Below are 15,785 nucleotides of genomic sequence, written 5' to 3'. Positions count from 1 at the left end.
GTGGAAAGCAGGCTCGCTACCCGTATAAAGCCCTATAAGTAAGTAGGAAAGTAGGCTCGCTACCCGTATAAAGCCTATAAGTAAGTAGGAAAGTAAGCTCGCTACCCGTATAAAGTCTATAAGTAAGTAGGAAAGTAGGCTCGCTACCCGTAAAAAGCCTATAAGTAAGTAGGAAAGTAGGCTCGCTACCCATATAAAGTCCTGTAAGTAGGAAAGTAGACTAACCGTATAAAGCCTATAAGTAAGTAGGAAAGTAGGCTCGCTACCCGTATAAAGCCTATAAGTAAGTAGGAAAGTAGGCTCGCTACCCATATAAAGCCTATAAGTAGGAAAGTAGGCTCGATACCTGTATAAAGCCTGTAAGTAGGAAAGTAGGCTCGCTACCCGTATAAAGCCCTGTAAGTAAGTAGGAAAGTAGGCTACCCATATAAAGCCTATAAGTAAGTAGGAAAGTAGGCTCGCTACCCGTATAAAGCCCTGTAAGTAAGTAGGAAAGTAGGCTACCCGTATAAAGCCTATAAGTAAGAAAGTAGACTCGCTACCCGTATAAAGCCTATAAATAAGTAGGCTACTCGTATAAAGCTTATAAGTAAGTAGAAAAGTAGGTTCGCTACCCGTATCAAGCCTATAAGTAGGAAAGTAGGCTATCCGTTTAAAGCTGTCATTAAATGCAACGAAATGAAACCGCAGATCTTGTTATATGAGCGAACTCTTACTGCAAATCAACACTTTCAAATAATTACAGAGGTTTACTAAATATTCTAAGCAGTGAGGTGATGAGTGTTAGCTTGCTACAGATGAAGGGCAATGCTTTGCGCTAATAGAGTTGATCATTGTGGTTTCTTGTAAAGCAAAGCCGAGAGAGAAGGAAAATAACAATGTTAAGACTTCTATTGTTTCTTATCCGTAATCTAGTCTTTACGATTTATCGTAAAAGACTATTCTCGTTTATCCTCAATACTTAGAATATGAACAATGCTTTCCCTCTCCCTTTCCCTCCAAATCTTTGATGATAAACTCTGCATCCAAATACTTTCTAACAGTGATTTGTTTTAAGTTACTTAACTTTGCTAGATGCTGTTCAACACTGAACTTCCCCAGACCATAACGCTTGTTTGTGATCGCTGTAGGAAGTTCATTTCAGTATATGCCATAAATCATTTGAAAACAATAATTTATTTCAAAAATTCAGTTTTACTACTCGGGTGTTACTACTACTATAGTTTTACTACTAATATATACATAAATGTAGGAGCAAACATGTCATACCTGTAAGCTATTGATTTCTATTGCCCTGTTTAACACCCCGGTCCCACATAATAATTATCTAGTAAAAGTACACGTAAATATTTGTACAGAGAATTGAAGGAAGGGGTCAGATAACTAGCCTCTAGCCAAAACGCAGTCACTCAGTTTAGCGCTATAACCGTTGTAGGTAAGTTCACAAACAGCGGCATTGTTGTCAAAGCTCAGTTCTGGCACTTCTCTCTCCGGGTTAACGTTTAGCTAAAAACAGAGATAGTTGAATACAACATTTCAAATTATCAAACTATCTGTAACAGAATTGCAAGAAGGATAGTAAGAGCTGATAGAAAAACGACCCACCTTAAATACAAAAGCACCTGGCTGCAGATCTGTTATATCAATCCATTGGCAATCGATGTCACTTTTGTATACATCAGCGCAGCCAACAGATATACCTGACAACAAAGGGCAAGTGCTTGTACTCATGGCTAAATTATGTAAGACAGTAAGCCTATGTAGTTTATAGTTAACAATATTAGGTTTATAGCAATCAATAAAAATGTCCAGTATACAGTTAATTGAGTTAACCATGTACAATATACAGTATAAAACATACAGTATACAATTTATGGTATACAATATACAGTATAAAACATACAGTATACAATTTATGGTATACAATTTACAGTATAAAACATACAGTATACAATTTATGGTATACAATATACAGTATAAAACATACAGTATACAATTTATGGTATACAATATACAGTATAAAACATACAGTATACAATTTATGGTATACAATTTACAGTATAAAACATACAGTATACAATTTATGGTATACAATATACAGTATAAAACATACAGTATACAATTTATGGTATACAATATACAGTATAAAACATACAGTATACAATTTATGGTATACAATATACAGTATAAAACATACAGTATACAATTTATGGTATACAATTTACAGTATAAAACATACAGTATACAATTTATGGTATACAATATACAGTATAAAACATACAGTATACAATTTATGGTATACAATATACAGTATAAAACATACAGTATACAATTTATGGTATACAATTTACAGTATAAAACATACAGTATACAATTTATGGTATACAATATACAGTATAAAACATACAGTATACAATTTATGGTATACAATTTACAATATAAAATATACAGCTTACAAGATATGACTCGATGTTTAGTTAAAGTATTTAATTCTAATATACCACTTGTAGTATACAGTTTAAAGTTTACATTATACAGCATGTTGTATAAAATATACAGTATAAAGTTTATAGTGCATAATTTAAAATTTACTGCGTGTAGTTTACAGTGTACACTGTACAGTATATACCATAAAGCAGTCACTGTATGGTGCAGTTTAAAATATATATTATATAAATGATATGGAGATTGCAGTATACTGATTAAATGGAAAAGTTTGAAGTATACAGTACATAGTTTAAAGCAAACAGTATACATTTTATGGTATTTAAAGGGTGCAATACAATATAAACAAGATGGAGTTTACGGCTGACAGCGGTCATGCAATCATTGAAGGGTTACATCAGTAGCCCTAACTGACTTAGTCAAGCACCTTGATCTGCAAAGCCTCGGCATGAGTACTTCTTGGTGTGACCCCAGTTACACTCTACATCTTCTAAGCAGAAGCTAGCCTTGTGTCCTTCAGCGACCCTGTTACCATGGGAGTCCAGGACATCGTAGTGCGAAAAGGCTCCCATACTATGGTAGTGCCTGAACAAATAACGGCATAAGCTCAAACTGAGTGTTAGTTGTCAAATAGTACAACACACTGGCTAATTTTATGCTATTGTCAGTATTCCTTCTGTGCTTACATTAGCTGCTAATACTAGTATTCAACAAATAGAGTTGTGATGGCAGCAATGGTGATGTACAACTTTGCAACATTCTAGTTCATCGCGATAAATCATCAGATATGTCGACAAAACAGAGAATATGTAGCTGCTAAATTATTAAATAAATACAAAGGTGATCGATTGATGCAGGGGTTACAATGTCGGTCCACCAATTTGAATGTCACGAGCTAGAGTATCGTCGAAAGTTCTCTTTCATCCTAACCTTGACCCCCGGATACAGATAGCCAAAGAATAAATAGTACATGTACCGCTTATTTATAGAATAAGTAGTACATGTACCGCTTATTTATAGAATAAGTAGTACATGTACCGCTTATTTATAGAATAAGTAGTACATGTACCGCATATTTATAGAATAAGTAGGACATGTACCGCTTATTTATAGAATAAGTAGTACATGTACCGCTTATTTATAGAATAAGTAGTACATGTACCGCTTATTTATAGAATAAGTAGTACATGTACCGCTTATTTATAGAATAAGTAGTACATGTACCGCTTATTTAAAGAATAAGTAGTACATGTACCGCTTATTCATAGAATAAGTAGTACATGTACCGCTTATTTATAGAATAAGTAGTACATGTACCGCTTATTTATAGAATAAGTAGTACATGTGCCGCTTATTTATAGAATAAGTAGTACATGTACCGCTTATTTAAAGAATAAGTAGTACATGTACCGCTTATTTATAGAATAAGTAGTACATGTACCGCTTATTTATAGAATAAGTAGTACATGTACCGCTTATTTATAGAATAAGTAGTACATGTACCGCTTATTTAAAGAATAAGTAGTACATGTACCGTTTATTCATAGAATAAGTAGTACATGTACCGCTTATTCATAGAATAAGTAGTACATGTACCGCTTATTTATAGAATAAGTAGTACATGTGCCGCTTATTTATAGAATAAGTAGTACATGTACTGCTTATTTATAGAATAAGCAGTACATGTACCGCTTATTTATAAAATAAGTAGTACATGTACCACTTATTTATAAAATAAGTAGTACATGTACCGCTTATTTATAGAAAAAATATTTTGCTGTTTTGCTTTATTAGTTTTAATTTGCAGAATAGACTGTTTGACTATAGACATAGACGTTAGAATAGACTTTGCAGTTTTGAAAAAATAAGCAAATCGTTGTAAATGAACGTCAAAGATATGCGCTCCTCGTCAACTTATTGTAAAAATTATTACAATCATGGTCTATAAAACCAGTGAGATTGATCAGAAAAAGAAGAAAGGTTGTCAATGCAAACCAATAATTCTGCAGTTGCGGTACAGCCCACAAATTAAAAGACTTGAGTCAAGTTTTACTTCTTGGCATGACCAAAGGGGTGAGTTTGGAAAGATCTTGGAACGGATTAGGCAATTTACATGTGTGTTACTGTTCTTATAACGTAAATTCGCTGTAACGTAAACATTCCTGGAACGGATTATTTACGTTGTAGGAGTGCCTTCTGTACTATGTGTAGCAGAAGTGTATATGTACATTCTTATACTTGTATTTACATATCCACATGCCATAGTGCAATTGGGCTGGCATCTGCATGAAGACCATGAGGTCTCAGGTTCGATTCCCACCTACTCCACCTTTGCTGGTCCAGAGCTGAGTTTACGATTATGAGAGTTTAGACAATGATGTCATAGCTAATTAGCCGCGGGCGGCGGAAATGCCACGCCTTTAATTGATAACATATTACTGAGACACTGACTTTCACCTTCCAAAAAGTAGCTAGGGTTACTTAACCACAACAATTCTACTTCTCCATTCTTTACTTTGTTGGTGACTCTAATATTTTGGGAGTTTTCCTTTCCTAGATGCTTAAAAAGATAGCTCAAAAACTGTATATCAAATAATTGGTAAAATCCGTTTTTGAATAATAATTAATATTTCAATTACTAATAGAATTTAGACTCCATTGCTAGTTTAGACTGATATAAAAGTCCTCCAGTCAATATTTTTCTTTTTAGCACTAGTTCTAAGCTTTAAAAAGTGTAAAAAGAAATTCAGCTCAATGCAAGTGTATGTAAATTTTCTGAACGCTCGCCGCCACCGAAAGTGAAGCTTTATATAAAACGATGTTTACACGATTGTCTAAACTCTTCTATGTTCTACTCAGATTCAGGGACCAGCAAGGGTCCCTGAACAAGAATCTTGCTTGCATAATGTCTACGACCTTTATGATGAATGTAAAGATTAATGCCATGCCAGCTCAGACACTGCCTGATCAAGCAAGGTAGTACTGATAACACTCGATCCTAATGCTGTGCTACTTTAGGAGTGAACATGAGAAGTGGGGCTACATAAGAAGGATGCACTCTGAATTGCCTCCGACTGCTAAAAAGCTTGCTGCACGGAGAAGCAAAATAGTTGGGAGACAGCCGATATCTGACCTTTAGGTAGAGGAAATCAAACAACAAATGACCCAATTGACCCTTCCCGATGAGAATTCTGTGCCTAAACACACCATAAAAGGAAACCACAACATCTTGGTTGACCTGTTGATGAAGACATGTACCTTGAACCTGATACCCTTGCTTCAGCTGCTACTGCCAATGAAAATGGGATAGGATTACACGAGCCAGCAAGACCATGCCTACATAGTTGTTAGAAAGTGTTAACCTCGCACTGGCACCTGGCAGAGATGTCAATTCTAAAATGACCATCTAAAATACCTAACAGAAGGACGAACTGTACTCCTGATGAAAGATCCAAAGCATGGGCTGATTATTAAGAACTACTAGCCAATAGCACGCTTGCCCACTACATGGAAACTGCTCTAAGGGATAGGTGAAGATGCCCACCACATGGAAACTACTCTAAGGGATAGGTGAAGATGCCCACTACATGGAAACTGCTCTAAGGGATAGGTGAAGATGCCCACCACATGGAAACTGCTCTAAGGGATAAGTGAAGATGCCCACTATATGGCAACTGCTCTAAGGGATAGGTGAAGAGGTGAAGACAAACTAGAAGAGCACATGAGTCAGTGCATGACTAGTGCTAAGGAATTAGATGCAACACCCGAGGAGCCAAATATCAGTTGTTTGTCTGTCGAGACAGCAAGAGAAGGAATACCAATATTGCTAAGGCTTAGATTGCCTACAAAAAGCCCATGGATCAAATTCCCATAGTTGGATACTTGAGTCCAAAATGTTGATGACCACCGGAAGACAGAACTGGAGGCTAATGGCAAAGAGCTAGTGAGTGCCAAAATCAAGCGTTGCATCTAACGAGGTGACACATTACCACGGCTGCTCTTCTGCATATGATTAAACCCTCTAAGAGATATGCCGGATATAGGTACCGGAGGGAACCAAATCTAGGTATCGGTTTAAGAATGGCACCAAGATTATATACTACCTCCTCTACATTATAGATGAAATCAAGTTTTATGCAAAAAAGTAGAGGGACAAGGATTCGATAATTCACCTTTCTCAGGTCTACCGCAAGAACACTGAAATGACCTTTAGTATAGAAGATTGTAGAAAGCTACTACATTCGCATGGCCATACTCACTGGTGGCAAGAGTGCCACTCCCAGGCACTTCTATCTTGGCGAGGTCGAAAATCTGCTGTTCCATTGTTAAATATATTACTTGAAAATCTTAATAGCTTTCTTGTGGGTCCTGAGCTAAATCCTAAAATAGACTTAGATTTAAAAGGTCTAAAAACCAGTTTTACACAAATTATAACATACCTTAGTATTGGTGAACAAAATAAACCAATGCTTTCCCAAATAGAATATAAAGTTACGTTAGTAAAGACGCAAGCTACTATTACATATATGAACGAACTATTATTTAGTTTTTTGCTCAAAACGGCATCAACAATTTACAATATCAACAGTTTACTATATTAACAGTTTACTATATCAACAGTTCACTATATTAACAGTTTACTATATCAAAAGTTTACTATATTAACAGTTTACTATATTAACAGTTTACTATATCAACAGTTCACTATATTAATAGTTTACTATATCAACAGTTTACTATATCAACAGTTTACTATATCAGCAGTTTACTATATCAACAGTTTACTATATCAACAGTTTACTATATCAGCAGTTTACTATATCAACAGTTTACTATATCAACAGTTTACTATATCAACAGTTTACGATATCAACAGTTTACTATATCAACAGTTTACTTTATCAACAGTTTACTATATCAACAGTTTACTATATTAACAGTTTACTATATCAACAGTTCACTATATTAACAGTTTACTATACCAACAGTTTACTATATTAACAGTTTACTATATTAACAGTTTACTATATCAACAGTTCACTATATTAATAGTTTACTATATCAACAGTTTACTATATCAACAGTTTACTATATCAACAGTTTACTATATTAATAGTTTACTATATCAACAGTTTACTATATCAACAGTTTACTATATCAGCAGTTTACTATATCAACAGTTTACTATATCAACAGTTTACTATATCAACAGTTTACTATATCAACAGTTTACTATATCAACAGTTTACTATATCAACAGTTTACTATATCAACAGTTTACTATATCAACAGTTTACTATATCAACAGTTTACTATATCAAAAGTTCACTATACTAACAGTTTATTATATTAACAGTTTATTATATTAACAGTTTACTATATCAACAGTTTACTATATCAACAGTTCACTATATCAACAGTTCACTATATCAACAGTTCACTATATCAACAGTTCACTATATCAACAGTTTACTATATCAACAGTTTACTATATCAACAGTTTACTTTATCAACAGTTTACTATATCAACAGTTTACTATATCAACAGTTTACGATATCAACAGTTTACTATATCAACAGTTTACTATATCAACAGTTTACTATATCAACAGTTTATGATATCAACAGTTTACTATATCAACAGTTTACTATATCAACAGTTTACTATATCAACAGTTTACTATATCAACAGTTTACTATATTAACAGTTTACTATATCAACAGTTTACTATATTAACAGTTTACTTTATCAACAGTTTACTATATCAACAGTTTACTATATTACCAGTTTACTTTATCAACAGTTTACTATATTAACAGTTTACTATATCAACAGTCTACTGTATCAACAGTTTACTATACTTTTTGCTGTATTTCATTCGACTTACCATCATTACATCTAGATTTTCTAGATATAACGATTGATTTGATTAGACAAATCTTTTCCAAGTTTTGAGGTATACATTGGACTTACCTGCTCAATATATTAGTGATAATCTAGCTGAGTTATTTGTGATAAACTCTGCGTAGACTCTGTGAAGACAACTCAAATTTAAGCGACACCATTAATTCTTATATGGGTTCACACGTACACCGTATGTACATGCACATCATATGTACATGTATATGATATGTACATGTATATGATATGTACAAGTATATGATATGTACATGTATATGATATGTACATGTAGTTGCTAAATTTGCAACAATAGAGTAATCGGAATACACATTGACTGAGAGTTCACCGAGTTTTTAGGACCAACTATGGTTATTTACCGTTCTATTTACTCATATTAAGCATTTGATTTAAAAAAGTTGATGGTACTTTTGGCAACTATGAACAATTGGAATACTTTAAAAATGCAATTAGTTTGAAAAATGCATAAATACGAAGATTTCAAGTTTTAAAAGTCCTCATACTTGAAATTTTTTTTGAAAAAGTGAGAAAGTTTTGCTGATATTAAAATGCATGCAATTGATTAGTTTTAAAGACCACTCAATACTAACTATTAATTAATTTTGGTAATGTATTAGTGCTTGAAAAATACCACTCAGAAGGTAACATAATTTCAATAAACATATCTTTAAATTCAACTGGCCAAATGCACAAAGATTTTAAAACATAAACATTGAAAAATATTAGTGAAATCTAATACCTCTTACTAAACAATTATTTTTTATTGCATGCAAATTAGCAAACTGCATAGGCTAACCATTGGCCTCTGCTAGCCTGAGATCTCAATTGACATTACCTCCAAGCAGTCCATTGTATCCATAAGAACCAAAACTAGGTGCAGCTCTATAAGCAGACGAGGAAAGGCAATTTTCTTCCATGGCGCAGGTTAGACTGTGCAAAGGCGCCTGTTCTATTCTCAATGAGGACATCAATGCCCAGATGTTTGGCATAAGGTCTGGTAGCTTGGCTACAGGAACAAAACAGGAAATGAAATTAATGAATGCAGACGAAAGGTAATTTCATCGAACTTGAAGATGCATATAGTCATTCAACAACTTTCAGCCGAGAGCGTTCACAAGTTTGTCCCTGAATCACCTGTGAATCACGTTGTGGTCATATCATTATCTTACTTGAGAGCTGTTCATCCTTGACCAGCTTTGCACCATTCACAGCTCCAAAAATCATAGCGACAGAAACCAAGGAAAAGCATACCTGAGGTACATATAACTCCAGCCACATTCATAGGTTTAGAGCATTTGACTCCGTGCCTGTCAGAAAGCCTGTACTCGCAGTCTCTCAATGACCTTTCATGCCCGTCACAGTTAACCTCATAGATCACTTTGTCCTCTCCGCTTGCTCCGTAGTAGTCCCTCTAAGAGTGAGTAGCAGAAATGGTAGAGTTTCATACCTCCGGCATTCTATTAACTTAATTAATGTATGATTCTACTACTAATATAAGCAACATAATTAATGTAGTGTAACTTCCTATCATAAACATTCAATAATAATATATTTGATAATATATAATAATTATATATTATAATGTAATATACAATAATAAAGAATGTTTAACGCAACTAATTCTATTTTTGTCTGCCAAATGATTGAAAATGTACTGCTTGCTGATTGAACAAAAATGTACCACAATGTTACAGACACAAGTGACTTACACGAGTTACAGACAAGTTACTTACACGAGCTCGCTAGTGTGTCATGCATAAGGCTAGTTTGTCATGTATAAGGCTAGTTTGTCATGTATAAGGCTAGTTTGTTATGTATAAGGCTAGTTTGTCATGTGTAAGACTAGTTTGTTATGTATAAGGCTAGTTTGTTATGTATAAGGCTAGTTTGTCATGTGTAAGGCTAGTGTGTCATGCATAAGGCTAGTTTGTCATGTATAAGGCTAGTTTGTCATGTATAAGGCTAGTTTGTTATGTATAAGGCTAGTTTGTCATGTGTAAGGCTAGTTTGTCATGTGTAAGGCTAGTTTGTCATGTATAAGGCTAGTTTGTCATGTATAAGGCTAGTTTGTCATGTGTAAGGCTAGTTTGTCATGTGTAAGGCTAGTTTGTCATGTGTAAGGCTAGTTTGTCATATGTAAGGCTAGTTTGTCATGTATAAGGCTAGTTTGTTATGTATAAGGCTAGTTTGTCATGTGTAAGACTAGTTTGTCATGTGTAAGGCTAGTTTGTCATGTGTAAGGCTAGTTTGTCATGTATAAGGCTAGTTTGTCATGTGCAAGCGCTTTTATGACAAGTTGACAAACTGTAAAATAATATGTAACTCAGATCCTGACATTAAAACAATGTGACTACATAATGTTTAGTTTTATATTCACTATTGTTATTTATTATTATTATTGTTCTCACTATTAAACATACCCACAATCCTTAGCTCACTTTTGTACATGTATGTTCTAACATTTAGTCACCACGGATAGTTTGGATAAACATTTTTATTTAATTGTTGCTTTCATTTGTTTATCCAGAATACAGCCTGTTTTACTTTAAAACATCTTAATAGCTTTGCTCATTCCGTTAGGTTTTATTCAATCAAAATTTATTGAAAAACCCACCATCTTTGTTATCAGAAAATATAAGCTATAAAATAAGATATTTTTTCATTGATAGATTATCTCTATAAAACATATTTGAGCTCAGAGGTTTCCCAGGGCGAGGCTATAAAATCAGGTGTGTCCCAGGGCAGGGCTATAAAATGACAATGTTGCTGTTTATTTTTGCAGTTTTGGAGAAATAGCACACTTTTTAAATTACTAGCCTAATATACTGACAGCGCTCTATATTACTTTACATTACATTACTTTATATTAAGTAATGTCAAACATTAAATATTACTAATGTTATTTATAGCAGCCTCCCTACCTTTGGCCTGTTTTAGGTGTACCCCTAAAAACTACAAACACACAATCTTTCTTCAAATTTATTTGATTAGAATGGTGATGCAATAATATGCAATACATCGCACACGCATGATGTACGAGTTACCTTTGATTGAGTTTGAGGTAAAACCATCGGCGGCCATGATTAAATTTTATGTAAATATCTGAACCTTTACCTCCGCAAATCTAATCAATAAACTGCCCAGTCTCGGGCCATGAACTCTTCTCTACCCTAGACTTCTGTAGCCTGCAACCTTTGCTTACCAACTCTTCTCTACCCTAGACTTCTGTAGCCTGCAACCTTCGCTTACCAACTCTTCTCTAACCTAGACTTCTGTAGCCTGCAACCTTCGCTTACCAACTTTTCTCTAACCTAGACTTTTGTAGCCTGCAACCTTCGCTTACCAACTCTTCTCTACTCTAGACTTCTGTAGCCTGCAACCTTCGCTTACCAACTCTTCTCTACCCTAGACTTCTGTAGCCTGCAACCTTAGCTTACCAACTCTTCTCTACCCTAAACTTCTGTAGCCTGCAACCTTTGCTTACCAACTCTTCTCTACCCTAGACTTCTGTAGCCTGCAACCTTCGCTTACCAACTATTCTCTATCCTAGACTTCTGTAGCCTGCAACCTTCGCTTACCAACTCTTCTCTACCCTAGACTTCTGTAGCCTGCAACCTTCGCTTACCAACTCTTTTCTAACCTAGACATCTGTAGCCTGCAACCTTCGCTTACCAACTCTTCTCTACCCTAGACTTCTATAGCCTGCAACTTTTGCTTACCAACTCTTTTCTAACCTAGACTTCTGTAGCCTGCAACTTTCGCTTACTAACTTTTCTTTAACCTAAACAGACCTCCGGCAGTAGGAAACTCATGATTAGTCTCACAGATAGTTAATGAGGAAACGTTTTAGGGTATAGTCTAACATAATGACTAGAAGCGTAGCTGGGCTGTAGCGACTTTACTTGACTCAATACGTACCACTGTGGCCTTCTCGGCATGCTGTTTGCCGGCTTGTCTGCAGACAACCATAGCCTCAAATATTCCCCAGTTATCAGAGCATATAGATCCTCGTTTTCCGTCATCCATAGTGATTCTAACATAGCCTTCATTGCTTCTCTTTCCACCAACAATCTCTACACGATACGGTCGCTGAAATACACAAGCTTAGCTAAAGTACGCTGCTAACTTTCAATGTATAATAACATTGTTTTTTTTTCATGCAAACAAACGACAATACATACCACGAGAACAAACTTTAATAAGTTTGATGGGAATTTATAATTAATCTCTAATATTATTCTCAACATTACTCTCAACAGGTAAGCTTCAAAATAAATTTCTAGGATAAATTTTTAACGATCTTAATTGATTTCAACATAAATCTTTAATAAGAATGTTAGAGTTTCTATCATAGAACTGTCTGTCGGTGACTATCTGTTTGTCTGTCCATGACTATCTGTCTATGACATTTCTTGATATCCTAGAGTTACCAGAGATTTAATTTCTGCCATATGACACACCGTGACAAAACAGCCAATGTTCTGGTCATAGTTTAAAGTATTGTTCTTTTCTCTTCCTTTTTCCCTGAGAAATTGTTACACACACACAAACATCCCACACACACATTAACAAAAAGGTCATAGATAGAATTAGGAGCAGCAATACTAAATAGTTCTATACTTGCCTACCATGCTCCCAACACCGCTACCGATGTGGTAAGTAAGGGTACCTTACCACCATAAGAGGGTACCTTATCGCCATAAGAGGGTACCTTATCGCCATAAGAGGGTACCTTACCGCCATAAGAGAGTACCTTACCGCCATAAACATTAGCAACAGTCCAGTTCTTTATCAGCATTGTTTGTGTGAAGGTCTGACATTAGAGTGTGAAAGTGAGGCGGATGTCGTCAATCAGCATAGTTTGTATAGAATAAATTTGTCAATCAGCAATATCGTCAAACAAATTGATTTGAAAAGTCCAGTGAACTTGAAATGAGATAATCATTAAATTTAATTTGTACCACACCTGGTAAGCATTGTCAAAGAGCAGGCAGCAATCGAGTACACATGTTCCTACTCCTTTTGTTATAACAGTTCTGAGTCAATCACATTCAGTGTAATGGTGTCTGAGCAGTGCTGTGAATAACTTAACAAAAACCTGCATTCATTTGCAGTCTCAACCACTTTCCGAAAACTCAAAGTAGAACATGTAATGTCTTTAGTAAAAAATTTAGAAGTTTTTGCAAAAGTAAATAGACAAGTTTGCGTAAAGCTACCTTTGCTTAGATTTAATGCCCTTTAGACACTTGCTAATGAATCACTTGTAGTAATCATCTAGTTTCAGTGTCCTTTAGACACTTGCTAATGAATCACTTGTACTACTCATCTAGTTTCAGTGTCCTTTAGACACTCGCTAATGAATCACTTGTACTACTCATCTAGTTTCAGTGTCCTTTAGACACTCGCTAATGAATCACTTGTACTACTCATCTAGTTTCAGTGTCCTTTAGACACTCGCTAATGAATCACTTGTACTACTCATCTAGTTTCAGTACCCTTTAGACACTTGCTAATGAATCACTTGTACTACTCATCTAGTTTCAGTGTCCTTTAGACACTTGCTAATGAATCACTTGTACTACTCATCTAGGTTCAGTGTCCTTTAGACACTCGCTAATGAATCACTTGTACTACTCATCTAGTTTCAGTGTCCTTTAGACACTAGCTAATGAATCACTTGTACTACTCATCTAGTTTCAGTACCCCTTAGACACTTGCTAATGAATCACTTGTACTACTCATCTAGTTTCAGTGTCCTTTAGACACTTGCTAATGAATCACTTGTACTACTCATCTAGTTTCAGTGTCCTTTAGACACTTGCTAATGAATCACTTGTACTACTCATCTAGTTTCAGTGCCTTTAGACACTTGCTAATGAATCACTTGTAATACTCATCTAGTTTGGGTGGCTAGGTTGTGCTAGGTAAGAACTAGGTTGCTGTCAAACTAAGCAAATGCATTTATATTACATCATGATCGATTTTAATCATTCCATGTAAATTTGTCTTAATCTCATGTTATACTTTGTGAACTTTAGTTATAAGTTAATGTCTCTACATTGTATAACCATTGGTACCAAGGCGAATTATCGTAATTTAATTTGCTCTGTTTGGAAAGAATAAAAAAATCTTTATCCTACTATATGTAATAAATGACTCACTGCAGGAGGTCCCAGCGGCTCATCACTCTTCATTTCTTCAAGAACTTGGTCAATCTAAAATAGATCTTACTTAATCATGTTTTTTTGATTACTAAGTTAAACTGAAGAAACTGTTCTCATAATAGAAGGATTATTGGAAAGTTCAATGCAGGTATTTTTGGAGTCTGCGCTCAAACAACGGCTGAACAAGATGACACACTATATTTGCATCTACTACCTTTATAATTTCATCATCTGAAACTTCTCGTGGAACTACCGCAGATAGCTGGTCTTCATTGACACTAAAGGAGCCACTGACGCCGATGAGCGCTGCCTGTCCTTCACCTGAGAGCTGGTCACCTGGAGCCCTTATGTCACCCATGTAATAGGGTGTGTCTGTATCTCTGTGAGATATACACACACAGATGGCTTTAATCATGACAGGGTAGCATAACAATGCTAAGAAATTACATGAATGATTGTGGAAATGTATGAAGCGGTGCAGCATCCCAAGCAGTGTTCTTCAGAGCTCATTAGTAGGTTCAGCTATATCATCTTGCTGTCATAGGGTAGTTTAGCTCCCCTCCCTCACATCTAGCCCTTCATCCTTCAATGCTTTTTTCTTTATTCTTATTAATAATATGGTGTTGTTTGCTCGTGTCTAGCTGTTAGAGCATCATTTACCCTCGTAAATGATAAAGGGCACAGAACATCGTGCCCTTTATTTTGTAGGATTACCCTTGACAATTAATCATTTCTGGCATCAATTATATTCTTGTGTAAAGCATGTATATGTATATACATATATATATATATATATACACATATATATATATATATACATATATATATACACATATATATATATATATATATACACATATATATATATATATATATATATATACATATATATATACATATATATATATATATATATATATATATATATATATATATATATATATATATATATATATGGGACAGATGGTGCAGTTGGTAAGGTATTGGTACAGTCATCATTTGGCCCTAGGTTCAAACCCCAACAACTGCACCCTTCTGGCAGGTCCTTAGACAAGACTCTTGCCTGTATATTGTCTACAACCTCTATGATGAGTGCAATAACCAAAACCATGCTGGCTTGAACGTCGCCCGGTCAAACAAGATCTGCACTGCCTGTAGCTGAACCAGAACAAGGCAGTGAAAAATGGGCTGCTGGTTCAAAAATGGTTGTGTGCTCAAACTCCCAGGTCTCTAGTAGGAGACCCGAATTAGAGCAG

General features: G+C 35.0%; 1 protein-coding gene across 1 annotated transcript in view; it reads right to left on the bottom strand.

Annotated features, from left to right (window-relative positions):
- Positions 1-1,197: 1,197 nt before the first annotated feature.
- The window catches only part of LOC137393539 (lysyl oxidase homolog 3A-like), a 41,673-nt gene continuing 27,085 nt past the window's right edge, over positions 1,198-15,785 (bottom strand). The window contains exons 6-14 of the mRNA XM_068080132.1: positions 14,744-14,909; positions 14,527-14,580; positions 12,284-12,454; positions 9,617-9,776; positions 9,201-9,371; positions 6,705-6,825; positions 2,873-3,030; positions 1,606-1,700; positions 1,198-1,506 (exon numbers count right to left, since the gene is read on the bottom strand). Coding sequence (XP_067936233.1) covers positions 1,384-1,506; positions 1,606-1,700; positions 2,873-3,030; positions 6,705-6,825; positions 9,201-9,371; positions 9,617-9,776; positions 12,284-12,454; positions 14,527-14,580; positions 14,744-14,909 — 1,219 coding nt within the window. The 3' untranslated portion in view covers positions 1,198-1,383. The remainder of the gene's footprint in view (positions 1,507-1,605; positions 1,701-2,872; positions 3,031-6,704; positions 6,826-9,200; positions 9,372-9,616; positions 9,777-12,283; positions 12,455-14,526; positions 14,581-14,743; positions 14,910-15,785) is intronic.

This window comes from Watersipora subatra, chromosome 4, assembly GCF_963576615.1.
Source record: "Watersipora subatra chromosome 4, tzWatSuba1.1, whole genome shotgun sequence".
Taxonomy (NCBI): domain Eukaryota; kingdom Metazoa; phylum Bryozoa; class Gymnolaemata; order Cheilostomatida; family Watersiporidae; genus Watersipora; species Watersipora subatra.
This window is presented reverse-complemented; position numbering and strand designations above follow the sequence as displayed.